Genomic DNA, 27822 nt, shown 5'->3' on the forward strand with positions numbered 1-27822 from the left:
CCCCACACACACACACACACACACACACACACACACACACACACACACACACACACACACACACACACACACACACACACACACACACACACAGTGTGCTGTTGGTTTGTAAATGATATTTATTTGTAAGTTATATATTTGTTAACAATTTTTATAATTTTTTAATGATATTTTGTCTGTTTTTCAGCTGTACATTATTGCAGTGTAATCAGCCGTTTGGCCGTCATTTGCATTGTTTGTGTTAATTCTGTGGTGTGCCTCTTTTGATTTGTGGGATTGAGTGTAATGCAAAGAGAACTTGAAGGAATCTTTGTTATCAATGCTGTTGCACACAAGTACAGACTAAATGCAATGCATATTGTTTATTTATCCACGTCCATGTTCGGCATCTAAACTTCTTCCTTTTCGCTGATGGCTCTTGATGCCTATGTCTCTCTCTCTCTCACTCTCACTCATCTCACTCATCATCTCCACCTTCTCTACCCCTCTTTATTTCTTATTCCATTTGCCTCAGGATCTGTCTTCGTGGTCATCTGCTGATGACCTGGACACCTCTGGTTCAATCAGTCCCTTGTCAGGAAGGAGCACGCCCAGTCGACGACGATCGGTAACGTATAGCTGCACATGGCACATGCACCGTCACTGAGAAGCAAGGTGTTTGGTTAAACCCCCCCCCTCCATGTAAGACAGAGCATCACCGGTGCGTTGACTGCATCAGCTGAAGACCAGATTCACCTCTTCTCATCCCAGGAGCTCACCTCACATCTCTCCACACCTCTACTCCCCTCTTCACATGTCACACACCCACTCCTTCTGATCTCTGAACTGTTTCCCCCAGCCTTTTATTCTTCTTGCACGTTGTCTCTTCCCAGAGCAAGCCCCCACCAGAGCACTGGAGATTTTTTTCCCCCCACTTTATTTCATCCTTTTCTTGTATGACTTTTGTTTTGTTTTGTTACTCAGTTTTAGTTTTCAGTTTTATCGGTCTAGTTTTTCCCACACAAAATGATTCTACCCCATGAATTTGAGGTCCTGGAGGACTCTTCCTTTTATCTCTTCACACTCTGGTTTCCCTCTTTGTCCCTGGAATGTTGGCTATTTAAAACTGCTCAAAATGCAGAAATGTCAACCAAACATGTATATCTTTATCTGTAAAACAAGGGAGCAGATTATTGTTTCATCAGAAGATGAAATCTTAATATGCTCATTTCAACAAGCTTATCTCTGTCAATCCAAATAAGCATATTAATGCTTTTAAGATGTGCTTGATGTCACTAAAAGTCTGTTACCAAGGCAAATCATACATCGTAAGGCATACGTCTCAGCTTTCGGTATGAGTTGGGTTCGTTGGTAACAGCACTTAATTCAAGCACAAACACGTCACAGTAGCCGTGCACTTTGGAAAGCCAGTTTCCTGATAAATCACGGTTTACTATCTATCACCGACACCTTCACGTATGATTTTGTTGCTGCTCTTTATTCATTTTGGGATTTCTTTCATCGGTAGCTTTTGTCTTTATTTGCCTGGACTGAAACATACTTTCTTTCTTTTACTCCCCCGTGTTCATTGCAAACAGCAACGGGGCAAATGTAGTCTGTCACTCCCTGGACCTCCTGTGAGCGGTTCACACCACAGGTACCTTTCTGTTGGTTTCTAGAACACCCAGAAGATAATGGAACTCTACCCATGATGCACTTGGAGCCCCCTCCACCCCAATGGTTCACTGCTTACTAACCTTGAATGACCCCGAGTCTCATATAACTGTTTCTTTTAAAATAATATTCCCTATTTGTAGTTATACCATGTTTAATAGCTCATGACAATGAATTCCATCATCTTCTAAGTCTAGACACTATGTGTAGGCTAGGGGATGAGCTAAGTGTGGTAGCCCACACATCCTTCATAAGAGATTCATAAGGAATGGTGCAAGGCCTCTTTTCTGCCAATGCCCTCGGCTGCTTAACACCGCTAACCAGAGGGCATTATTATCTATGTATATCGCATAAATAACTCTTGATCTAACACTCCCTGCTGAGCAACAACTGAGCGCACACACCCTTTCCTTCAAATCGCCAAGCCAGTAAATGTCTGCAATGAACAATGCAAAGGCTGCAGTTTCTCTTTATCTCTCTCTCTTGTGTGTCATTTCTTCTTTTTCTTGCTCTCTTTTTTCTATCTCACTGACTATTCACCATCCCCCCCTTTATCTGCCATTCTTGCCTCTCAGGTCTCCATTTGTCAAAATGTTAGTGGGGGGGTCAGGCACTTTTGCAAACACCTAGGACCACCTGTGTAAAACAGGCGTCAATGTCGTCCCTGCGTTCCTGGAATCGGATATCGATTTAGTGTAACCCAATTAGAGAGTATACCAGGCCTCTGTGTCTGTTTAGTAAGTACAAATGCAGGTGTTTGTGTTTCCCCAGTCGGTAGGTATCCGTGAGCTGCACTGTAAACATTCCTCTTTCAGTTGAAAACAGTTTTTATGGAGGGTGGTGGTGTATTCAGATGGTGAACTATAATATATTTAACAAAAGCTGAGGAAAGCTACTCTACCCTTAAATAGCTTTTTTATTTATTTTTATTGCTATGCTACTTGTCTTGGCATGCTTTGCATTTTTCAATGGACACAACCCTCCAAAGAGAGCTTCTATGAATATCAGAATATTCAACTGCTACTTGCAGCATGCCCTTTGTCTTTTATCCTAACGCCCCTGCAAGGGAATGCTACCTCACATACATACTGTATCTGTTTTGTGATGTAGGATTGTACTGTATGTATGCCTGGAGATTTGCTTTGTGACTGTCTTTGTTATTGTGTTTTGCCAACCACTCTGTGTGTAAATCACCAATGTCAAATACTGTGTAAACATTGCTTTCAGGTGTCCCCACCATTGCCTTGTAAATACACCAGTTTTGGCAAGCACAGACATACAGTTCCCTAGTTGCTGGAACTGAAATCTTATTTGGATTGAAAATTGGTACACTGCACACTGACCCACTATTGGGAAAATGGCAATTGAATTAGAATGAATTTTGAGTGGAGTTGGTTTATTAAATTACAGTACGTTGATACTGTAGATGTTATATGAGTTTATCTTTGTAGCCACAGTAAATCGATCTCTCCGGCTGCCAGTGTATTGTAATCCTGACATCGTGAGTTTGATGACTCAAATGGCTGACGGAGGGAACGGATATGACCTTAACTTGTTGGTGTGTTGAACTAAACCAGTTTTTTTTTCCGGACGGTGTCACGTGACCAGGTCTCGCAGCGACGCTGGGTTCGCTTCCTCCCGTTCTGAGTCGGACACGTCACCGTCCTCCCCGGCTCGTAGATGGTCCCTCCTGCGACGTGTCCTCTGGGTGGCACTCCCTCTCCAGATCTTCCTGCTGCTGCTGCTGGTGGGCCTGTCCTGCCTGGTGCCAATGTCTGACGGAGACTCCGGCTGTGCTCGGCTCAACAACTTTGCTCGTTCCTTCTACCCCATGCTCAGCTACACCAACGGGCCGCCTCCTGTGTAAGGCGGACAATGAATGATATCCACACGGCAACATTCTCAGTTCTCATTTAACTCGGAGAGCGTAAGAATGAACTATAAGGGTCCATTTTTACAGTCACTGAGTTAAATGAACTCTGAGGAACATACTGTGTGTGCAGCTATCCAGAACTGCTGCAGAGTTTTTAAAACAATTTGGGTTACTCTTGATTTGACCTTAACAATCGATATTGGACTTTTCGAGAATGGTCTGTTACTTCAGCAGGAAACACTTGAGCTCAATCTCGGTCATGCGTTTGTTTTTGACAAAATAACAGCTGCTATCTCCAGTTAATCTCATTGTGTAGCATCTAGGAACAAGTTTTTCACTGTCTTAACGCTGTATATTTCTGTGTCAATTAAGAAGCATCTTTGGTGTGAAAAACTAAGAATCCCCCTCACAAAATAAAAGAAATAATGAAAACCTACATTCTTTGGACACGGACTGTTGAAGGAACTGTTGGGGAAAAAATAAGCTAAGTTAAAAGCAGAAATTAATTATAGCCTGTGAATTTGCTTGTAACAACAGAAATTTTGTAATATAACATTTAATATATCTTATATTGCAATTATTTTTTTACTTGTATTTTGGCATGCCGTTCTAACCTCTGATTTTATTTACTTACATATCGCTCAGTGTGTCAGTCATCAAAATTCAATTATTTTTAACATGAATTCCATGTTATATCAATGACTGATTGAATATCCATTTAAGCCAAATTGTGTGTTGATTGCTTAAGAAGAAAGGAAACCATTCTCTATGAAGAGTTTGAAGACTGTACCAACATTTACAATTCAGTGAACCATGTACTGTATACATCGTTTTTATTTTTTTAACAAGATGAAACATGACAACATTCAGAATCATGAGGAAAGAACAGAATTACTGTATATTTTGTATGGCCCTCTCCGTCCAGTATCAAATAATATAACAGTCCTGGAGTATTTAACATGATGTGTATATAATGATCAAAATCAATATGAAATATTGTATGTACTGTATATCTGAATATCACAAACAATGAATGCCAAATCCTTATTTTGATTTAGTCTTTTATTGATCTTTCACACACATTGTTTTATTCATTTTCATGCTTGTTCAGTGAATAATTTCAAAGCCATACTGTAGTTATGATAGTAATTTAACTTTCATGGACAGATGTTGCATCATCAGGACCAAAGGACCTAGAGGTAGAAGCATTCAAGGTGGAGGAACTGTCAGGATATGGGGATGTTGCTTGGATTTGGGGGAGAAAGGGGTACTGGTGGGTAGGACAGTGCCACGGCAGGGCATGGTGATGGGGATGAAGGTGGTGGTAGTGTTGATGGTGAAGGAGGCTCTCTAGTAACTTGATGATTTCATAATTTGGAAGAGCCAAGGCTGTGGCATCAAGGCCTAGCATCTGCGAAACCACCCTGCGGAAGTCAAATAGCTAAAGCAGGGAGAGAAAAAAATTGTTGTGAATCTGAAATGACTTCTCTGTCTATAATAAAGTCAAATGCTGTGGATTAAAAACCAAAATGTGCAGTATAGAGCCATTCACAAAATCAACAGAAGTAAAACTTTTGTGAAAGGTGTCAGTGCCAAGTGTGTATGAAGTGACACATAATCAAAGTTATTTACTAAAAGTATATGACTTGTTAACAATTTAAAAAATAATCCCTCTCTTTTTAAGTTATGGCTTTCTAGATTTTGAATTAATGTGTTTAGAAATCTATATTCATACCATGTTGTAAACAAGTGTTGACCACTTGAACGTGTTCAAGCTCTAGGCTGTACAAATGTACATATTTTAATGCAAAAATATAATCAATCAATACCTCTCTCTCCCTCTCAGAGAGCTGAGCTAGGGTCTGCCTGAGTGTGACAAGTTGCTGCTGGCCTTCCTCCGCCGCCTTCTCTTGGCTCTGTAGGTCTGAGCTAACTGAGCTCAAGGTCTTCTCTACTTTTGCCTTCCCATCCACCAGGTCCTCCAGCATTTTACTCTGCTCCTGCATGGCCTGACTCTGTTCCATGACTTTAAGCTTAGCAATGTCAATGACACAGCAAGGACCAAAGAACCAGTTGTCAATGTCTGAGCAAACACTGAATCAAAAAACGTTCAACAACTTTATCAAGGAAGGAAATTATTTTCTCACATTGCATTAGTATTTGACCACAGGGTTTGAATATATAATACAGTATACTTTATGTTCAGTATATGAATGTATACTGTATAACACAAATGCATGTAAGTCACAAGGTTATTGGCCTTGTGACTCTGCCTCTGGATGGAGTGTGGACCCAAGCTGTTCTCCCCACTACCTTGAGCTCGTTGGTGTGGCAGAGCTGAGCCTGGAGCTCAGTGTTGCAGAACTTGGCGGCCTTGAGTTCGCCCTGGAGACGCTCCACCTTCTTCTGCAGCTTCCTGGCCTCCAGGTGAGCATCATCACGCTCCACAGACAGAGCTGATCGGCTCCTCTTCTCCTCCTCTAGCTCTGCCACCTTCTTCCTCAGAAGTTCTGTGTGGAGCTCCTTGCCCTCCAGTCGACCTTTCTGTGTCTTTAACTATTGTTAAACAGGGAGGTTGCAAATGTAAATATATACATTTTCCCTTATTCTTACAGGTTCATTTTATTTTAAGAGTTCCCTCTGACTTTTCTGTGTGGTACTGAAATATATCTACTCTCCAATTTGTATTCCTTTGATGCCATGGGATGACCGCAACCCCCCCAGAATGCACTGCAACTGAGATGGTGTAATGCTCATTTAATTGAAAGAAGACACGTTTTTCGTGTTTGGCAAAGACATGATCGACATGTTAAGCTTGTCTTCTTTCAATGACAAAAGAGCACCAAATTATTTCAACATTTATTGCTTTACATTCTCTGTAGTTGCTGTCAGCTCATCATGACATGGGATCCTTTTTACTGCCTTGATTTCTCTTTTGGAAAGTACCCTTATCTGAGAAAATAGTTGCTTTTTGGTAGCACCAGAACACTGCTCCTTTATTTTGAGGCATCTGAAACTGTGACACAGAAGCCATCAGTGACACAAAATGACTTTTGTTCAAATGAGTCAATGGAGGAAGAATAAAGGCACAAAATATGTCCGCACACCATTAGCGACCTTAAGTGACATTTATTAAGGCATCCATCAGGCAACTTTTGTGCCTTTGATCTCTGTTCATTTAGGGTCCAGCACCTGCCTCCAAAAGTTTTTTTGGGATGTGCGTGACTTCTTTGAATTTAAGTGAGAAAAAATAGCCTGACACAATTATTCACTTAAGCCCTAAATACTTAGTTCTAAAACAAATAGCGAAATCGGCCATCTACAAGCTCACAATGCATCACTTCTAGATCTGCTATTTTAGCTATTTTTGAACATTTTGAAAATAATTTAATAAAAAACTAAATTCACCTATAATGACATGCCCAGAAGTAGGGACTCCAGGTTGAAAGTGGTTAAGTAACTATCATTACATTACATTAAGCTGCAGTGTCATTGCAAGATGATACCCACCTTATACCGTCAATCCTAGGTCAAAGGTCTGACTGTGAATTTTGTGACTGGTGTTTCCACCCCAGAAGTAAAGCAACCATGATGCACATTCAATTTGGGTAAACAGTGGTCCTAAATCAAAGGTTTTAGGAGCTGATAGATTTGTAGCAGGAAAAGGGTGGAGATTTGATTCAGCAACACTCACCCCTCCCTCAATACCCATTGTAGAAGTGCCCTTGAGCTATAGCCTGGTATCCAGCCTGCTTCGCTACGTTCGGCTGACTTTTTTTTCTCTCTTCGCGAAGAGAGAAAAAAAAGTCAGCCGAACGTAGCGAAGCAGGCTGGATACCAGGCTACTTGAGCTAGGCAATTAACCACTTTCAACGTAGTGTCCGTATTTTTGGCATGTCATCATGGGAAAAAATTGCTGTGAATGTGTGTAACTTGAATGTGAAGCAGGGTATCAATGAAAAAGAGAATTCATGCTCAACAAAACAACCCTGGTTAACATCAACAGCATAGCTCTGGACTATATGTGGCAATAGGTTATATTAATAATACCTTTCTTTGCAGGCTGTAGGCTAGAGTTTGGGATTCTGCCAAAGCAGTCCCTTCCTGTTTAACAAGTTGTTCTGCTCGGGACAGAAGTAGCTTTAGCCTCATATCGAAGCCAAGGTCCACAGCAATGCTGTCAACCTTCATGGTCTCTGACAACTGTTCCAGGAACTTTTGATACTGCAAAAGGAGAATCACAGTAATACACTCTCAGCGTTAAATTAACACGGAATTAACACTGAGAATTGTACTTCGTAATAAATATATTGAATACTGTACATGAATGAGAGTTATTGTTAATTCATAAACTTTTACACAACAATAGTCTGTGAATGTTTTTGTTATTCCAAAACCAGCTGGCGTGATTAGATCTGGACGTGATAACTCGACTACATCATGACCCATGGGCCTGCCGCCAGTGTACTCACATGTTGTTGGCCGTGGCTCAGTCCATCACGATGAACGTCTGCCGACAACAGCTCGCCCTCAAGCTGCTCTAGTCTCCGCCTCAGGTCCTGGACTTGCTGCTCTGCAAGCTGAGCCCTCTGCAGAGCACTGTGGTGAAGCTCTGTCTGCCTGGCCAGCTCCTCTGAGGCGTGGGACAGCCTCAGTTCCATCTCTGCCATGGTCTGCAGGGTTAGTTATTGGGGAATAAAATCTATAAGGATCCCTTGAAGTTGTAGTTACAATGCTTGGTTTTGGCTTAGACCAGCAAAGATTAATGAGAATGCGCAAAGCCGTAATAATGAGTCCCTAAACACAATGCCATGTAATAACTCCCCATGGAACCACCTTCATTATTGCGTAGTGAAATGTGGAAACAGTAAAAACAACAGCACAATTAATGAGAACTTGTTAGAACAGGCTGTAATACAATTTCACTGAACTTTCATCTCTAAGAGAGCTGCTGATTTTAGAGTGGAAATTCCTCTGTCTATTATAGGGCAGAAATTGTTGGTGAACAGCACAATATTCAAGGTGTAATGGCCCATAATGTTACCCCTGTAGAACCTGATATATACTGCACATTTACTGTATACCCCCATAAGCTTGTAGTTTATAGGAGGGGGGGGGGGGTTTCTACTCCATATTTATGCGGCCATGTTGTCAATATCAGCCTCTACATTATATTGTCCATTGCATATAGTTCCCATCTATCCTTATGTTTACATTAATATTTTTAAACTTGCTGTGTAAATATTAATACTGTTATGTTCAGTGTAGTGCTCCAATGTCAGTAAGACAATTTCCTTATATGTGAAAACATACCTAGCAACAAAAATAATTCAAATTCTCTGGTCGAGTGAGGATTAACAAAATGCCCATCTATCTGTGTATGTACTGTACGTATCAATGAAGAAATAAAACGCATACCGTACAATGCGCACATACAAAATAAATTGTGACTTGACAGTAGTCAACAAAGCCGTCATACTGAAATTTGACCAATCTATGAGTGCTTGTATTTTGTATTCTTTATAAAAGTCACAGGTTATAATATTATACCGTTTGTGATTTTCCCTCTCGGGTGCAGAGGTTTTCCAGTTTCTGCAGAATGTCCTTCTCTGTGGGTGGGATGTCTCCCTCAGAATCACTGTGCTGCAGCAGGGTAGAAACTTTCTCCAGAAGTGCCAGCAGTTGCGCCCGAGCTAACTGAGTTTCATCTTGGCTTATGTGTAGCTTCCTTTCAAGTTCCTCCACCTGTTTCTCCAAACATTCAGATTGGCGCTGGGTTGCCTCGATCACACGCTTGCTGGCTTCAAGTTGTTCAGTGAGGCTCTGCCTCTCCATCTCTGTGTTCTTCTTCCCCAACACCATGCCCTCAAACTCCTGGCCAACACATTGCACAATTAACCACTGGAACCCTATAGTGTCCCTATTCTGGGGCAAACATTTGGCGAAAATAGCAGATCTACAAGCTTGTGTAGCTTGTATAACTCATGGGTTACAAAAATACATTATGAATTAACCACTGAGTCCTATTTCAAATATAGTGAAAATTGCAGATCTACAAGCTCACAACGTGTCACATCTCAACGCGTTGTGAGCTTGTAGATCTGCTATTTTCACTATTTTTGAAAGTTTCTGGCAATTATTATATATACTGTAGTTTCACTTTTTTTTCATGTTCTAAATTTCAATACAGCAATGCTCACCACTTTGAGTGAATCAAGCATCTCGGTACTGCTGACAGCCTTCCTCCTCTCCCAGTCCAGTTCTGTCACCAGCCTCATCACTGTCTGCCTGCTGGCTTTACATTCCACTTCATAGGACTTAATACTCTCCTCCAACACAGCCAGCCTGATCCTCAGCCTGTCCCTCTCATGGCACTGGTCCACCTATGAAATAACGATGGAAGAAGTACTCACATGATTTACTTAAGTAAAAGTATCAATGAACTGCAATGTAGAAGTACTCTGTTACATGTACTTCAGTAAAAAAAAAAGGTATTGGCATCAATGGTACTTAAAGTACCACAAGTCAAAGTTTGATTGAATACTTTATTAGCAGTTTGCAAAAAAAGGAAAAAAAGCACAGGAAAGTACAGTTCAATACAAGGTTTGCTAAGAGGATTTTAAACCCAAGAAAGCCTATGGCTTGTTTCCATTGGGGTCCTTTGCACTCAATTCATCGAAACATTTAATGACAAACCATGTACAATACAAATACAAATATACACTACTATGCAAAACATGCAGTTAAAAAAAATATATATATATATACTGTATACAGAAGTTTATCATTGTGCAGAATGTCCCATTTCACAAGTTCAAAGTGTATACAAATATTTAGAAAATAGGAGATCTAGCTTGTATGTTTCGTGATAATAATATAAATCTACAAAAGTAACTAAAGCTGTCAAATAATTGTAGTGGAGTAAAAAGTACAATATTTACCTCTGAGATGTATGGAGTGGAAAAGTACTGAAAATTGGAAATACTGAAGAAAGTAAAAATACCTCAAAATTGTACTTCAGTACAGTACTTGAGTAAATGTACTTAGTTACACCCACTGAAAATAACCTTCACCTACTACTTACATTATGTATGTCGTTATGATTATTCATGAATCATGTCAACTATTGTGCACATATAAAGTGTAGGCCTACAATTTGTTGACATAATTCTTTTTTTGACCCCAATAGCCTACCCAGTTAGCACACATGTAAAATCGTTTTTTTATAACCTTTTATAACCTACCTCATCATGTTTTTCAGTAGCTTCCATAATTAGAGGTGGTTAAGGAAAATGTGCTGATGGTACTGTTTGAAGAAGTTTCCAAGCAACAGAAAACATGTACCAATGTTTTACCAGAGGGGGTGCTATAAGAACAAACTGACTTTGGATCAGGATGAGTGTCAGAAGGAGACTTGCTCTGCGTGACATGAAGGGACTAAGGGAGCATTTGGAAACTGATCAAGGACACAGCGATATGTTCTATAATTTAAATGAAGGCTATGGTAGGTAGGGTCTAGTTAGCATTACTGGGTAGGAGTCATAGAGTAGGAGTACACTGTAAGTAGGTTTTTCTTTTCTATTCCCAGTAGGTGGCAGTATGCGCTTTTCCGCCAATAAAAATAAACAAAGAAGAAGTTCAAACGAAACTTTATTAATATCAACGGAAGTTTATCCTGGAAATGAAGCTGACAGAATGTCATTCAGAATCAGATCTTTAACTTAACGCGGCATTTATAGCAAAGTGTGTCGTTTCTGAAGCTTGGTGTGGTGAGTCATTTGTGTCGGCTCTTTCATTTGCTATGGAACTGTTTGCTGGGCTCATGAAATGTATGTAATATCACAGCTATTCTAAGGCTATAGTAGCACCTTTATTATTTATTCTAATGGAGCCTGCTCTTTACTCTATGTCACTATCTGTTACTTATTCACACAAATGCACTGTATTGTGTCAGGGAGGAATTCTCCTTCTGTGGTAGCAATGTGCTATTCAGTGACATTTCAAGATTATGCAAGGTCAGTTTTTGTATGATTTTGCTGGCTGTGCAGTGGACAGTATGTGAACTGAACTATTTGCTTCATTTAAAATGAAGATGTTCAAATATGCCAACCGTAAAATGTAGGCTATGTTTATGTAATAATCCTATAAGACTGCTAGACCAGTGGTTGTCAAAGTGGGCTCCAGGGACCCTCAGGGTTCCTTGAGGGGGTTGCAAAGGGACCCTCAATATACAGGACTTTGTAACTCTGAGAGTTATGGGGGTCTTTCAAATTAAAACGTTTGAGAATGAGAACCACTGCTGTAAAGACCACAGGGGCACTATGATATTAGCCTGGTAAACCCTCCCTCCGGAAATCTCATTTGTAATTTATTTCAGGAAGGAGTCTGGCTAGCCCTAGAATGTCTGTGATCTTACATACATTTCATGTATTCCAAATACACAGTCATAGATCACCCTGGACGACGCCCTGTGTAGTGATGATCTGCGCGGCCGTAAAAGTGCTCTAAACTCCGTCTGTACTCACCCAATAATTAATTCCTAAGACTTGGAGTCAGATATTGTCCTCTAGTTTCATATCCATTTGAAAGTTCTGCCAGAAAACGTGTGTTTAGTCAAATATCTCCACTTTTCCACGAGCTGCACACGGACGACTTTCTGTACGGGTGAGGGGCCTGGAATGAGTGCAGGGCTGAATATATGTAAACTTCCTTAAGGACGCACAAATGTTTGGGACACACAATTGGCAGATGGAGTGATTCATTACCCCACACCAATCACAAGCACCTGTCAATTGTGTGCCCCATTCGTTTGTGCTTCCCTGTGTCAATTTGTTATGACGTTTGTGATGACAAGATGTTTGGGTAAATTTGGTCCTTCACTCAAGTCGTGCCCCTCGCCCGTACAGAAAGTGGCAGTGACACTTTTCCGCCCCGCCCGGGTGACACGGGCAGTGACACGCATTTAACCGAATAAGACAACCTATTTTGGGCATGGCCGTCTCAAAAGTCCCGTTGCGTCACATTAGTCTGGAGGTGGTAAAAATGCCCTGGCTGAAGGGAAACACTGCTGATTGGCTGAAGGGGTTGTCAGTCAACAGTATTACTCCCGCCCAACTACAGCCCACAGCCACATTTCCGAATGGGCGATCATGCTAGACTCCTTCCTGAAATCAAATGCAAATGAGATTTCCGGAGGGAGGGTTTGAAATCAAATGCAAATGAGATTTCCGAATGGGCGATCATGCCAGACTCCTTCCTGAAATCAAATGCAAATGAGATTTCCCGAGGGAGGGTTTACCAGGCTACTATAGTATGGCATTTACATGGTGGTAAAAATGCACTGGCTGAAGGGGAACACTGCTGATTGGCTGAAGGGGTTGTCAGTCAACAGTATTACTCCCGCCCAACTCCAGCCCACAGCCACATTTCCGAATGGGCGATCATGCCAGACTCCTTCCTGAAATCAAATGCAAATGAGATTTCCGGAGGGAGGGTTTACCAGGCTACTATAATATGGCATTTACATGATGCAATATTAATGAAGAACTGTCACCCTGTGTTTCCTCTCTTCTATGAACAGTCCCTTTAAGATGCTTATACGGACATTATGGTGCAAAGTTGGAGTTCCACGGCCTTTGGAGAGGAAATCCATCCGTTCCTTTGCCCTTTCCAGTCTTTCAGAACCTGACCAGCATCATAAGTATGCATCTCAACCTTCGACTTCCTCCACCTTGGCTATGACATCAGTGACCCTTCCAAGGAACTGTTCTTTAAACATTCATAACCCATGGCAATATTACATAAGATATGTTACACAGGCTTTTCATGGGTCGCAGTGCCACCACAGGACCTTATTGGCTGACCGTGGGATGTTTCTCCAATGCGCACAGAGCGTGCAGACTACAAGGAAGCGTCTGTATTCCACAAATCTTGCGAAAACGGTCTTAAAATCGGGTTTGAAATCAGCTGCACTCCCTGGAAAAAGGATTCCGAAAGGGCCTCGGACTAAACAACCGTCGAGAACCAATCAGCCTGAGGACAAGGTAATTCAGTCATCCATCTTACTTGATACTGATATTATCTTTTCACTTTTTACTTCAATAAGTTGATTCAGTCAAACCTGTCATTACCTGTAGGATATGATGCAGTGTATAGCATTTGCAACAGCTGATCAGTACCATCTGCCAACCCTTTGCCACGACCTGAGGGGTCATGGTTTTCATGAAGTGGATTTGCCTAGAGGTAAGACTTGTACTGTACATCATCCATAACACTTAGTTCAATGAGGTTTTAACCATGAAGTATGCTAAAGGGAAGCATGAACTGCCTGACACACTCGCACGCATGCGCACACACCCACTCCGAGGCAGCTGTGCGTACATAATCACACACAAACAAACATATAAACAACCACATACACATATGCACAAGGACCTACACATCACACACTGATTTCCCCCCATGGGATCAATAAAGGTATCTATCTACACACTCACTCACTCAGAGGCAGCTGTGCATACATAATCACACACAAACAGAGAAACAACCACATACAGATATACACAAGGACACACACACACACGTACACGTACATGTACACGTACAGCACCGTAAAGACGGCACACATTATATTATTTAAACACATCCCACACACAGGCACCTATCAAGACACCTCACTTTGCTATTGTTGTTGTATTTTCATTATTTCTATTTACGCTGTTCTTTGTTATTTTGACTTGCTGCAATGTCAAAGAGCTGGAAACCAAGAGTTTTATCAAAAAGGCTATCTCCCATCTTCAACTGGTGCAAAATTCTGCAGCTAGGCTATTCACAAACTCTAATAGATATACCATATTACACCGATGCCTTTTAGCATCCCAGCTACATCTTGTGCGCCTGTGCGCAGCCTCAGATCCTCAGGTAGGGTTCCCTTGGTTGTTTCCAAGACTTGCCTCATCACCATAATCTCTGGAATGCTCTGCCTGAGGATTTAAGGCTAGCAAAGTCAGTGTCATCTTTTAAATCACTTCTGAAAACATATTTTTAGATTTGATTGGCTTTGTGCATATAATTACCTTGCACAATTTGTTTGTTCTCAAATTGATATTTTATTATTTATTGTTGACTTGACTTGAATTTTAATTGACTTGTTGTTTATCCTCATGGCTGTATTTCATCTTATATTGTAAAGCACTTTGTAACTGTTTTCAAAAAGAGCTTAATATATTTATTATTATTATTGAAATGTATTATTATTATTTTTTTAAATAATATATCTGTGCAGTATATGGGATGTTAACAATTTAAAAAAAAAGCGTCTTCAACATTTATCCCATGATGTCACATTTCTATTTTCAGATGCTTCAAATATACTGGTGATAAGCACAGACATGGCTGCAAAGGCAGATGACGTTGCACTAATATTCTTCTTCAGGTAGGACTGTTTCAAGTAGACCTGTGTTTATTTCCTAAAGGCTTTGATTCATGCAGATGCCAAATCCTGTGGGAATACACGGCTGTGAAAGTGGGTGCCCAAATAATTGGCAAAACACTAAGATTGTAATGATAATATATAATTAATATTTAAAAATGTTAAATGTAATATCCTTTTAAACCTTGGGGGAACCTTCTTTGTGATACCAATAAATAGGAACTTAAATAAAGTATACTACATTAGTTCCACTGATCCAAGCTTGAATACTTTCAAGTGGGCCCTGATCCAGAAAAAGTTGAGAAGCACAGGTGTAGAAAATACTGCACAAAAGTCAGTGTTGTTATTCTGGTTGTTGTGTCAGGGATGACTGACAAGGCTATTGTGCAATTTCAGGGAAGGGTCAGTAGTTTTCTGGAACGTTGAAGAAAAAACGGTAAATAAAATATATAAATTACACAGTTGAAAAAAATTCTGCTTGTTTAATAAAGTTTTGTAGTGTATTTTGTTTGTTATAGCAGTTGAATCTTTTTAAACACCTCAAGTATATCGGTCACCTGTTTTTCCTCACCGCAGCAAATTATGTTTTTGCCCCATTGTCTTTGCAGAAGAAGAAAGTCATGAGAATATTGGAGCGCCATGAGATCCAGCCCTATGAGGTAGCATTGGTCCACTGGGAGAATGAAGAGATGAGCTACAAAATTGGAGAGTACGTTGTATTGATCACTCCATGATGTACAGTACATGCTGGAAAATGAAAGGAAATGTGTGTATTGGTGTTTGTTAATGTTAAATCTACCTTAAAGTGGATCTTTGGCCCTTCCCTTTTGTCAAACTTGAAATGTGAGGATTTATTTATTTTCTTGTCTAGGGGGAATACAAAGCTTGAGCGAGGTAATTTCCTCCTGAATGTCGAGATGGATCAAGAGGAAGCTGTGTTGGAGAAGTTTGCTTTCTCGAATGCTCTCTCTCTATCAGGTTAGAAGCACACAACAATGTGTAAAAACAAGATACCATGTGGTGTACTGTACTCGTAACCTCAATGCTTTCTCTTTGTCTCGTGTTCTCCTTCAGTGAAACTTGCTATATGGGAGATCTCTGTAGATAACTTTGTTGAGTCAATTCAATCAATCCCAGAGGTACAGTGTACACTTTAAAAGCGACCCTCCATACAATTATAAATAATTGATTATCTGTAATGGATGTTTGTGCCTAGGCCAAGCACTGTATGTGGACAGAAATTCACTTCGCCCATTATTACTGACTTAATTGCCTTATTTCTTCTTTCTTTTCTTTTGTCAAAACAGATGCTTAAGTCTGGTAAAAGTGTTAAGTTGTCTCGGGCAGAGGTCATGCAGAAGATAGGAGAACTGTTTGCTCTAAGGTTAGTTCAGTATTCCCAGGATATCTATTTAGAGCATTTCTATTTTGAGTCGGGAGGCTTCAACAACCAAACCCTTTGTATGTTTGGGTGTCACATTGGCAAATAATTGCTTACACTTATTTTAACACGCTTTGGAGTGCCAGGTGGGCGTTACTTTGTTCTATTGCACCGTAAGTAAGTACGTAAGTAAGAAGTTCATGGCTTTATTGTCGTTATCAGCCTAATGAGGGAGTCTATACCCTTTTTTTTAATGTGCTAGACCCCCTGGAGATGGATTGCTCAGGTGGAACGCAACACCTACCATCAACTTCCAGTACTTACAGCATGCGTGTGTGCGTGTAATACATAATCTTTTAAAATTATAATTTGACATCAAAAACTTTCTGGTGATTGTCTAAACATTCTCATACTGATGGTATTGTCCCATATGTCAAACATCACCCACCTGGCACCTGTAAGTAACATCTCCAAACAATGTTTGGCCCACAACTATTTTATTACTCTTGTGTAAATGTATCTTATATATCATATCATTGGTAGCAATGCTCTGTTAACACATCAAAACCTCTTACAGTATGTTATACTTTGAAACCACAGGCTCTGCATAAACCTGAGCTCCGACTTGCTCATCGCACCTGATTTCTACTGGGACAGAGAGACCTTGGAACAGCTCTATGATAAGACGTGCCGGTTTCTCAGTATCGACCGCAGGGTTAAGGTGAGTACTGTTTACAATACCTACCTACGGTCATGGGAAAGCTGGAGGAGTCATGGAACATTAAAGAGAAGTTTTCCAGGCCTATAAAAGTTGTAAAGACTGATAAAAGTGTTGGAAATGTTTTTAACTGCTAAATGGGGTTACCCTTCTGAGGAAAGTAATAACCCTAATTGTAAAATTACTGTCCATGTACTGTAAGTAACCTGACCAGCATCATGTGATGGTTGTTGACATCCAAGACAAGACCTTTAGAACCAACTGCTTAACAAATGAATGAATGCTTCGGTATGGAAGCAAAGATTGGTCATCGAGATTGTGCTACATGTCATGGTAAAGTCACGGAAATTTGATTATGACAACGTTTTAGCGCCATGTTGTTATTCATTAGTCAAGGTTTGTCATTTCCTCAGTCATTGTGCAGCATCTGTTCTGTATACAACTGTATATCTATCTAACCTTGTGAGTCAGATGATCTGACGATGATCTCATGACTCAGTTTCTGAACACGTCAAAAGTTTTGGTTATAAAGCTACAGGGGCTTGCAGCGGGTCAGGGAAACGCCAATCAGAATGAGTGATGGGTTCATTCGTCACTGGTTTTACCAGCTGAATGTTATTTAGTATGGGAAAAGAGTAATGGTTTGTTAAGTGTCAAGGTGGCTCCTAGAATAAAAAGACTAAAGACAAAATGTACGGCTGAAATTTATTTACCGCAGTTTGAATTACATTAATTGTTTATGAATTCATTTTATGAAAACTTTTCTTTTTCTTTTTTTATATAGTAGGTCCAGACATTTCCTTCCCTTTCTTCTGTTATAATTCTGTTATGATATGCATCTAATCTTTGTGATGAGTCTCAAGGGCCACTAGGAGAACTGATAATAGTCAGCAATTGTGATAAGATCTTAGCTTAGCTTTATTATTATCCTGTTTCAGGTTGTGAATGAGAAACTTCAGCATTGTACAGAACTGGCAGATCTCATGCGGAACCACCTCAGTGAGAAACACAGCGTGAGGTTAGAGTGGATGATTATAATCCTCATCACCATTGAGGTAAGAATGACCAAATTACTTAACGGACACAGTATGAATAGTGCTGAATGGTTTACATTTGTATTTGCTTTATTTAGATAAAGTAGATAGAGGAAAAGGAGGGCCACGAGGGGAAGGGTCCGAATGGAACCGGGATTATGTGGTTGATGCATCTGTTTTTTCACGATGCCTTCCTTCACAATCATTACAGTTTCAAGTATTTCAACATGGAAGCTGCACTGTACAAGTCTTCTCCTGTTGACCCTTGATTACCTGACACTGTTGGGTGTTTAGTGCCTTGCCCATGGGCATACAGTTTTTGAAGAATGGGATAGTGCTACTCAATCAGTTTCAGTTACTGTACCTTGTCTGGATATTCCTATCGAGGGCTACAGTATGAATTGGTAGCTTTCCTAAGCCCACTCCTCTAACTTCCTATTTGTAACTCATGTGTTTTATTGCTTTTATTGAAGGTCATGTTTGAACTTGCAAGAGTGATCTTCTGAAAGGCTCTACCACCACACGTTCTGGACGGACATGGGAAATGATAAAATGTCTGTGAAGTTCATGTACATAACTTTCCACACCAAAACATTAATATTTCTTTCTACTGATTTTTCACAGATTTTTCTGCAGAAGATAATTCTGTGTGGTATAGTTTTAAGCTGTGAAGTTTACATTTTGCCATTTGTTTTGAATATGTGAAAGTTATTTTTTAAGGCTAAGTTCACCTTGAATATATTTGTATGTTATTTATGTGTCCAGCAATAATTTGTGAGTCTCTTGGCCAGAAATTGACATTCATTTTCCAAAATAAGGGATGTTGGGAGAGATATTTGCAAGAAGTACTCAAACTTGTTCAGATAGTTGTTTATTCAAATAAAATTACTATGACTACATTTGATTTTATCAACATTTGGAAATATGTATAAACACACACGTAACTTTTATATTTGGCATTTAGTTATTAGTTACATTATGTAATTTCAGCAGGAATGTCATTTTCTACAAATGTCAGTTTCATAACTGATACAAAATATCAAAAGGAGGAAAAGCAGCCAACTCAAAGGCCTCTCCTGGGTAAAATGCCTCATTGACCTGTTCCACACAGCAATCTCATTGCTACTGGAAGCACAGCAAGTAATACAGGCTAGAACAAGGAGATATAACTGGTACAATCAAGCTGCCATCATTGCATTTAAGGCTTTGTTGATTAAATAGATATTAAAGATTGCTATGTATTCACTATGCATGTGTATCATGATTAAAAAATACTTTGAATATTACATTTTATTTTTTAAACAGCTTTGCGCCATGCCAGCTAAGCAGTCAAACATTTGTCATCATGCTGTTGATGCAAACTGTGGAACAGTGGAACTTATGAATAAAGATACATAAACACATTTCTGTCAGTCTATCCTGGTGCAGCTTCAAAACAGTCATGATGTTATCTAATAAACTACTAGTAAACTATCTTTGTGTGTGTTGTCAGAGCATTGACAAAAGTTGATCTGAAACAGTTCACCATAAAACATAGTATGGGTAGCAAAGATGAACAAGATTAATATTTCTTTTTACAAATACTAACTGCATATATACTGTACAGTGAGAATGAGACACAGCTGTAGTTCCTTTAAAAGAAACATGAAACATTTCATAGGGCTGTAGTACTCAGACCAGTCTTGAGTCCGGTTTCAAAATCACATTCTGATGATCTCGGACTTGCCTGTAATTTTAGGATTTTCTCCAAAACTGAATGGAGCTGCTTTTACTGTACAGTAAGTTTAAAGGCACTATTTTAGTTTTGGTTCATTCTCTGATTTATTTTTGAATTACGTCCATAATTACTACTTTGATTACAGACTGTTAGAACATTGAAGACTTTGACACTCTTATAATATCCTCGGTTTTGAGTTAGTCTTGACTAGGTCTGGGCCCCCCCTCGATTTGACTTGGTGTCATTATAGGTGGTCTCAAATACAGCCCTAACATTTCGGAACTACAGGTAGTGCATACGGTTACTTATATGAATGATTATTGCACTGCATTAATAGCAAATACAATTGTGTGATTGTATTGAAAGAGTACACTGTGCAGTTAGACAGCATTGTCCTCCAGCATGACACTGCTGAAGCCACATACTGTGTATACCCCCTGAGAAGATGAGTAATTGAGCACTTCAGGTCACTGCTTCGTCTACTCTGTCTTCCACTCAAGAAGCCCACCATTTGAATAAAAGTCATTAAGATGCATAGAAATTATTTTACAAAGAGGAAAATACTTTTGAGTATTAGGGATGACTGAATGTAATGGCTTCCCCCCTTCAGCTGTCCTCCGATGATGATTTCTCTCCATGATGGTCTGTTGTGAATTTCTTTTAGAGGCTTGGAGACCTGCTGTCTTTTCAATTGTCCAGCCTAAAACATAATACAAAAAACAGAAGAACAACATTATTTTATTTGAACATGATTATAGATATGATGATAAATAATAGATTATGTATAGAGTAAATTAAATATAGGACAATATAACACAGGACTTACCAGATGGTGACATTAGAGCTGGATGGAATTAGTTGAATTCTGTGGTAGAGAGTGCTGTCTCTGTTGCGGCTGCAATTTCAAGAGGCTCACAGGCAATGGCAAACTCTTCTTCACTCTCACAACTCATTTCAATGGCTTGTACTATCTGGGCTGTTTCTTCTTGTCTCTGTTCCTCCTGCGTGTGACAAAGCTGAGCCACCTCATCATGATCCAGTATGTCTTTTTCTGGTTGGTAATTTTCCTTCGGACTTTCTACAGATTCCACAGCTTTAATCCCTCGGTTCCCTGTCCCCCCTTGATCGCAGATATCTTCCTCAGCGTCCAGCCAAACATCCTGTTCAGGTTCCTCCTCTGTTGGTTGCACGGGCTGCACTGTCTCAATTTTTTGGATACAGGTTTCGGCCAGCAGTGGTTGATTCAAGACTTTTTCAACTTTTTCTATTGTTTCTGTTACTGGTTTGATGGTTTCCAGTGCCTGGACACCAATCTCAGACAGCTCTGGTTGGTTCATGATTACGGTTGTTTGCACTGAATTTGTTTCTTGTATTAATTGTACTGTTTCTATTGCAAATTGAGACAGTATTGGTTGACTGTAGATCACAGCACTCTCTACTGGTGCTTCTTGACTTATGGATTCAGTGGTTTCCGTTGCCTGGACAGTAACGTCAGATAGCTCTGGTTGAATCAGGATCTTGGCTGTTCCTGTTGACTTTGTTTCTTGTACTAGATCTACCGTTTCTGTTGTGTGGATGCCAAGTTGAGACATTACTGGTTGACTGTAGATCACAGCTCTCTCCGTTGGTGCCGTTTGCCTTACCAGTTCTGTGGTTTCCATTGCCTGGACAGCAACCTCAGATATCTCCGGCTGCTTCTGGCTCTCTCCTCCTTTGTTTACTTCTGTTTGTTTTAGTTCAGCTGATTCTGTCACTTGGACAGCAGCTTCAGACTGCTCTGGAACCAGGGTCTTGGCTTGTTCTGTAACGTCTGCTTGTCTGATTGATTCTATTTTCTCTGTTGCCTGAACCCCGACGTCAGACACTTCTACTTGTTTCATGGGTTCAGTTATTTCTGCTACAGATGGTTGAGGGGCTGAATCCCTTGTCTGCCCAAACAGTATGTTAAGTTTAAATTCTAAAGAAAGGCTATCAGGTGCCTCCATATTGCCTGATGAGATTAATCCAGAGCTTTGAGGTACTACTAGTTCAGCGTTGCTTGCTTTATCCACCTGGTAAGAGGTGGTTGGAGGTGTGTCCTCTTCCACAACAACATCCTTCATTTCCCCCTCAACTAATGGCTCTGGTGTACATTGTGAATCCTCTGCTACATCTACATCAGGTTCCTTTTGTAGCTCAACTTTAGCTTCCTCTTTGTGTGCATCAATGGAGGCAATCTCTTCAGCTTGTCTTTCACCAGCAGGCTCCCTTGATTTACTTTCAGACATTTCACAAGATTCAGCAACTATAGGTTCATTTACAACTTCTGGCAAGTTTGGCTTTTCATGTGGGATGACTCCCTGAGCAATAGTAAGCTTATTTGCCTCATCAGTTATCTCCTCTTCAGTCTGTAAAGTAGCAGAGAGTTTATCTACCTCATCATCCATGTCATTGCAAATGTCTATCACTCCTGCAGTATCCATTACTCCTACATCAAGAGTTGACTCAACAACTGGCTTGACTAATTTCATGTCAACATCCACCACTTGCACTTGAATTCTATGATTGTCTTCAACCTGTTGTGATGGCACATGCATCATGACAACCACGTCGCTCTCTTGTGCTGATGTAACCATCAAACATGGTGGTAAATCACTCACACATTCGTTTGCCTCTTGGGACTGTATTTCAGTCGCAACAACCTCTGTCAGTGGTTCAGTGATATCAGACGTGTCAGCTATTTCAGCATCAGGCATAGAAGCCATCACATATTTTACATCACAAGTTAGTGCTTGCATCACTGGGGCATGCACCACTTCCACAGCCTCCACCGCAACATCTGGGAGGTCAGTTTCTTTTTCACCCTCAACATTGACTTCAGTGATATGTGCTTCCTGTATAGGTTCATCTGCTGCTGAGGCAGAGGCATTTTCTGTGTCGGGCACTGGCGTGTCTTCAGAAATAACAGGCTTTTCAAACACTGGAGCATTACTTGCCACAGACATTTCTGTGGCAGAGTTAACAGATGTTACTCCGTGCAGCTCATTTGCCACCTCAGCTATTTGTCCTTCATCCACAACTAGGACATGTTGTGGAATTTGTTCTATGTCATTCACTTTTTCCATAGAAACTTGCGCTGTCAGAATCGCAGTTTTGTTCTCAATTTCATCTTTAACTGAAGCGGTAACATTTTCTCCACAAGTTTCTGGGATGTCTTCAGATATAACTTGCTGCTCAAGCACTGCAGCCCTACCTGGCTCAGAATTCACAGAAACAACTTGGACAGCGGTTATTGCTGGCAACTCATCGACCACTTCAGCAATTTGGTCTTCATCCTGTACTTGTGCAAGCTGTGGTACACAAATCTGATCCTCTTTCATCTCCACCATTTGCTCTGTCTGAATCTCAGTTTCCTTCTCAAGTTCAACACTACTACCCCCTAAATCTTCAAGGGATACTTGTGTAACTGTGAGTGTCTGCAACTCAGTGTCGACTTCAGCCATGACATCAGCTTCTGCAGCTTCCATCTCAGCACCTGACAGGTCGCCTTCCTTCACCTCAACATTTACTTCAGTGATATGCACTTCCTGTATAGGCTCATCTGTAACTGAGGCGGTTGCATTGTCAGGGGCCGCTATGTCTTCTGATATCACCTGCTTTTCAAGAACTTGAGCACTACCCTCCTCTGAAATTAAACTGGCTACTTGAAGCAATGTTAATGCCTCTACTTCACCCACCACCTCAGCTACTTGGTCTTCATCCTCAACTTCTGCATGTTGTGGGACTTGGTCAGGGGCTTTGTCATTGATCTGATCTTTTTCCTCAGGAGCTTGTGCCATATGCACGACATTTTCATCCACAGTTCCATATTTTACAGCAGCTGTTGAGTCCACTTCATGAGAGTCCACCTCAGTGGATATTATTTCTCCTTGATTGACTGTAGCCATGTCAACATGTTCATTTTCAGGCAGTGGCTCTGTGGGGGCATCATCATTTACTTTATCCATAAATTCTTCCTTCACACTTTCATATATCTCTGAAACGTCAGCCGGCTGTACTTGATCTACAGAAATCACAGCCGTATCAAATTCTTCAGTGGTATCTTCGGAAATTGCTTCAGTGACTTCAGATACACTTTCTGGCTGGGCTCCACCAATTTCATCAACTGCATTAATGTCTTCTGCAATGGGGGCTTCTGATTTGTGGAATGCTTCTGTATTTGTTGTTTCTTGTAGTATGGATGTCTCTTGTATCTGAGGAGAGACAGAACCATATATTCTTTCTACACTTGGATCTTGTGCACACGGTGCCACAGCATTTGGGTTTACATTGATGGCTTCGACAACCTCTTGTAGGAGAGCCTCTGTTTCCATCACATCATATTCTGCTGGTACTGGTGTTGTGTTTCCAGATGTTTTTGAAGACTCTGTCAGCCGGGAGACTGCTGATACCATCTCGGTTTCATCTGTCTGTGTGCTGTCTACAGGCTCTTGTGCAGTAATGGCCTCAGATGTCAGCTCAATTATATCCTCCGCTATAGTATCATCTCTTGCTGCTTCTTCGGCAGCAGTTGTCATGCTTTCCTCAATAACGCCTTCCTCAGGGATGTCACTAAGTTGCTGATGTTTGCTTAATTCTGTCAGATCCTCAAAGTCTTCATTCAAAGCAGGAATTGCAGATGACTGATTTTCCAAAACAATGTCACTATCTTCACCCTTTCCTGTCTCGGCTACCACTGGCTCACTAGGGAGAGCTGCTTCATTTGTCTGCCTGGAGAGGTCTTGCTGGGATTCTGATTCTTTTGCTTCAGGTGTGTGACTTTCTATGAGTGCCTGAGTTTGTACTTGATCCTCTTTGTCAAACTCAGACAAAGGAACCACAGCTGGAGTCTCAGAGTCTTCATCATCTGATCCCTCTCCCCTGTCAGCTTCATCTGAAGATATTTGCTCATGCTTTTCAGTAGACTTCCTCTTTTTGCGTCCTGGGAGGAGTTTCTTTAATGAGAAGGAGGATTCATCTTTATTCATTTCACTATCAGATGGTATGTGTTCTTTTTTTTCCTCTTCATCTTTGGCTTTCCGTTTTGGGGTCATGAGTCTTTTAAGGGATTTCCAAGTTGAACTTCCATCATCTTCTGAAGGGCTTCCTGCTTGGTCAGGGGAAGAGGCTAGATGGCCCTCACCCTCCTGAGAACTTTCTAGAGGAGACTCTGCATTGTGTCTTGATTCACTGTCAGGCCTGTGTTCTCCCCCTTCATTCTTGGGTATTTCATCCTCAGAATCAGATGTTTTTCGACTCCTTCTCCTTCCAGATCCACATAGGAATGCCTCCCATGTGGCTTTCTTTGTGTCTTCTGTGGTGGCATCGGATATTTGTCCTTCTTCACTTAGCTTGGGGTCCTCCGGTGAACCTGAGGTTACTGCCTCCTCATCACTGAGGGAGGCCTTTTTCATATGTTTCTTGGGGGTGACAAGTTTTTTGAAGGAAGCCCAGGTACCGTCTTCCACTTCTCCTGCCTCTTCAGGGGAACGCGCAGGACTCTTACCTCTCTGATCTTCTGCTGACTCAGTAGATGACAGGAGGTGATCAGAATCATGCTCACCAGAGTCAGTCAGCTTTGAATCACTTGATCTTCTTCCTCTCTGCTTTTTGGAGACTTTCTTAAGACTAGACCCAGACAGCAGCCTTTTCAGTGGACTACCTTGAACTTTGACTTTCTCCTGAGAACTCTGGAGTTCTTCAACTTCAGGAACATGTGTTTTCATTGTAGAGTCCACAGGTGTGATTTCCACTTTGAGCTCACTTTCTTTTTTTTCCTCCCCAACTGTAGCTGCCTCAACAGTGATGTCTTTGATCTGTTCTTGGTCTTGTCCATCTCCTTCTGTCTTTGCTGCATCGTCCTGTGTCCCCATGTCTAAAAGTTCTTTCTCCATCACCTCATCTTTAGCTTTTTCCTGTTCTATGGCCTTTTTCTTCTTCCGCAAACCAGCAAATATTCCTGTAGTGAAAAACTTTTTAATGGGAGACATGACCTCCTCATCTTCATTAGGACTGGTAGAAGATGGTCGGGCTTCCTCTGGCTCTTTTTCGGGATCCTCTGCAGGTGTTGCATCCCCTTCACCTTCAGAAGTTGCTGATGTTGGTGCCTCTGCAACCTCATTGGCTGAAGTTTCTTCATTAGCCTCTGCTGTTTCTGTGGGCTTTTCCTCAGCGTCCTGAAACTCCCATGATGTCATGTCTGTCATGGTTGGACATGTTGTTGAATCATTGTCAGGGGTATCTTGGGCCACGTTAACAGTCTCTTCAATCTCATCACTCGTTTCCTCGATGGTGTCCTTGGCATCGTTTCTGTCACTTGGGTCTACCTCTTTTGGTTCAGTGGATACATCTGATGGTACTTCCGCCTTTGTGCCCGAGTCTTTCTTAACTGTCAATTTCAATCCAATATTACTAAAGAATCTCTTAAAACCTTCGTTGATTTCATTCAGCTTCACCTCAGTTTCACTCATATTTGGTGGTGCTGCCTGGTCGGGATCAACTGATTCCTTCTCATTTATCTCAGCATTTTCTAATGGTGTTTCATCTTCATTGTGTGCCTCTACCATCTCTGGAACATCTTCTTTTGGAGGTTCAATGTCTGAACTTGTCTCACAGACTGAGGAAAGAAAACAGAATTTGAAAAAAATGTCAGTCCTACACAGTTATCAATGGATTGCAATGTACGTATTTTAGACTATATGCCGAGCAATATTGTGAAATTCTATCAAAAGACAATCTATTTTAAACTAGAAAAGTGTGCTCCTCGAAGCACAGGTCTCCGCCAGGCCGGGTTGCCTACCCAGGGCCCGCAAACTTTGGAAGGCAGTCATAGCTACTTGGAGTGGGATCTAAAATATTAAGTGTGCGTGCAAAGTTTCACAGCAATCGGGAGCTGTGTTCATGATTTGTGGCATTTTGTGCAAAACGAGCCACTCCTGAAAAGTTTGGAAGGCAATCATAACCAATCGTAATGGAATATGAGAAATCTGACAGATGCGTCATGATGACAGAGATAAGGTGTTAAAATGGTGTGAGGTTCGGACAACATCTGTAGGAATAGTAGCAAAAAAATCTGCCTTATGGTGGCGCTATAACAGGACCATTTGAAAAATTTGGGATGGAGGTCCCTCCTTGGCCTACTGGGAGTGTGCTTTCAAAGTTTCTCACCGTTCGGTCCAGCGGTGCTTGTGGCATTTCGTGCAAAATGGGCTCCTGCAAACTTTGAAAGCCGATCGTAGTCAATCGGAATGGAATACGATAAATCTGACAGATTCATCTTGATCACATGACTACAGAGATATGGTGTACCAATTTGGTTGAGGTTTGGACAAAATTGTTAGGAGTAGAAGCAAAAGGTGTGTTTTGCAAATAACCGCAACATGGCGGAAAACGTGTCTGGTGGAAATGGGCGTGGCTTATTTGGGAAGTTGCGTAATGATCCAAGGAATCCAAGGGATTTTTTTTTTATTATTTGACCTACGTTTCAAGAGCTATAGGCCAAAACGTGAATATGCCTGTTATAGCGCCACCATGAGGCGATTTAAAAAATGTAGGGTGGCATTTCTACCTTGGCCTACTGGGAATGTGTGTGCAAAGTTTCACGGCAATTGGACGCTGCGTTCATGATTTGAGGCATTTCGTTCAAAACGGGCCACTCCTTTGAAAGCCAAAATTGGACAGACCCTTCTTGATCACATGAGTACAGAGATAATGTGTACCAATTGGCGTGATGTTTGGACAGAATCTGTAAGAGTAATATATAAAAAACGTTTTTGCAAAATTCGGCCTACTGGTGGCGCTATAACAGGCCCATGTGAAAAGAGGTTCTGCTCTGGCCAGGGAGTGTGCATGCAAAGTTTCACGCCGATCGGTCCAAAGGTTCTGGAGATAAGCTGCTCACAGACATAATGACACACACACACACGTATGGATGGACGGACGGACGGACAGACAGACAGACAGGGGATAAAACATTCGGCCTGGCAGAGACAACTATG

The 27822-nt window shown here is 41.0% G+C and overlaps 3 protein-coding genes across 7 annotated transcripts in view; 2 read left to right on the top strand and 1 right to left on the bottom strand.

The window, feature by feature from the left end:
• syne1b (spectrin repeat containing, nuclear envelope 1b) overlaps positions 1–4573 on the top strand; it is a 123870-nt gene extending 119297 nt beyond the window's left edge. For both annotated transcript variants that reach the window (XM_080415010.1, XM_080415009.1), the window contains 3 exons: positions 515–607; positions 1578–1636; positions 3262–4573. In XM_080415010.1, the coding sequence (XP_080271136.1) occupies positions 515–607; positions 1578–1636; positions 3262–3520 (411 nt within the window). In that variant the 3' untranslated portion in view covers positions 3521–4573. The remainder of the gene's footprint in view (positions 1–514; positions 608–1577; positions 1637–3261) is intronic.
• A 103-nt stretch (positions 4574–4676) lies between these two features.
• ccdc170 (coiled-coil domain containing 170) lies at positions 4677–10797 on the bottom strand (the record flags this gene model as incomplete). The annotated part of the gene is made up of 8 exons (XM_080414270.1): positions 4677–4967; positions 5356–5559; positions 5840–6082; positions 7577–7750; positions 7999–8199; positions 9077–9400; positions 9727–9909; positions 10771–10797. The coding sequence occupies 8 exons, from the start codon at positions 10795–10797 to the stop codon at positions 4677–4679; spliced, it is 1647 nt and encodes a 548-aa protein (XP_080270396.1).
• A 397-nt stretch (positions 10798–11194) lies between these two features.
• rmnd1 (required for meiotic nuclear division 1 homolog) lies at positions 11195–19386 on the top strand. 4 transcript variants are annotated; one of them, XR_013932070.1, is made up of 12 exons: positions 11195–11295; positions 13107–13569; positions 13663–13768; positions 14885–14960; positions 15354–15393; positions 15566–15666; positions 15829–15935; positions 16032–16096; positions 16265–16341; positions 16939–17059; positions 17995–18780; positions 18817–19386. XR_013932070.1 is itself a non-coding variant. In XM_080413527.1 (12 exons), the coding sequence occupies exons 2-12, from the start codon at positions 13117–13119 to the stop codon at positions 18594–18596; spliced, it is 1296 nt and encodes a 431-aa protein (XP_080269653.1). In that variant the 5' UTR covers positions 11195–11295; positions 13107–13116; the 3' UTR covers positions 18597–19386. The 4 variants fall into 4 exon arrangements, 3 of the variants coding, with proteins under 3 accessions (XP_080269653.1, XP_080269654.1, XP_080269652.1); XM_080413527.1 differs by having other exon boundaries at positions 17995–18111; positions 18564–19386; XM_080413528.1 differs by having other exon boundaries at positions 13107–13226; positions 13363–13569; positions 17995–19386.
• The last annotated feature ends 8436 nt before the right edge of the window (positions 19387–27822 follow it).

The sequence above is a fragment of the Gymnoscopelus braueri genome, assembly GCF_963280865.1.
Source record: "Gymnoscopelus braueri genome assembly, chromosome: 19".
Taxonomy (NCBI): Eukaryota; Metazoa; Chordata; class Actinopteri; order Myctophiformes; family Myctophidae; genus Gymnoscopelus; species Gymnoscopelus braueri.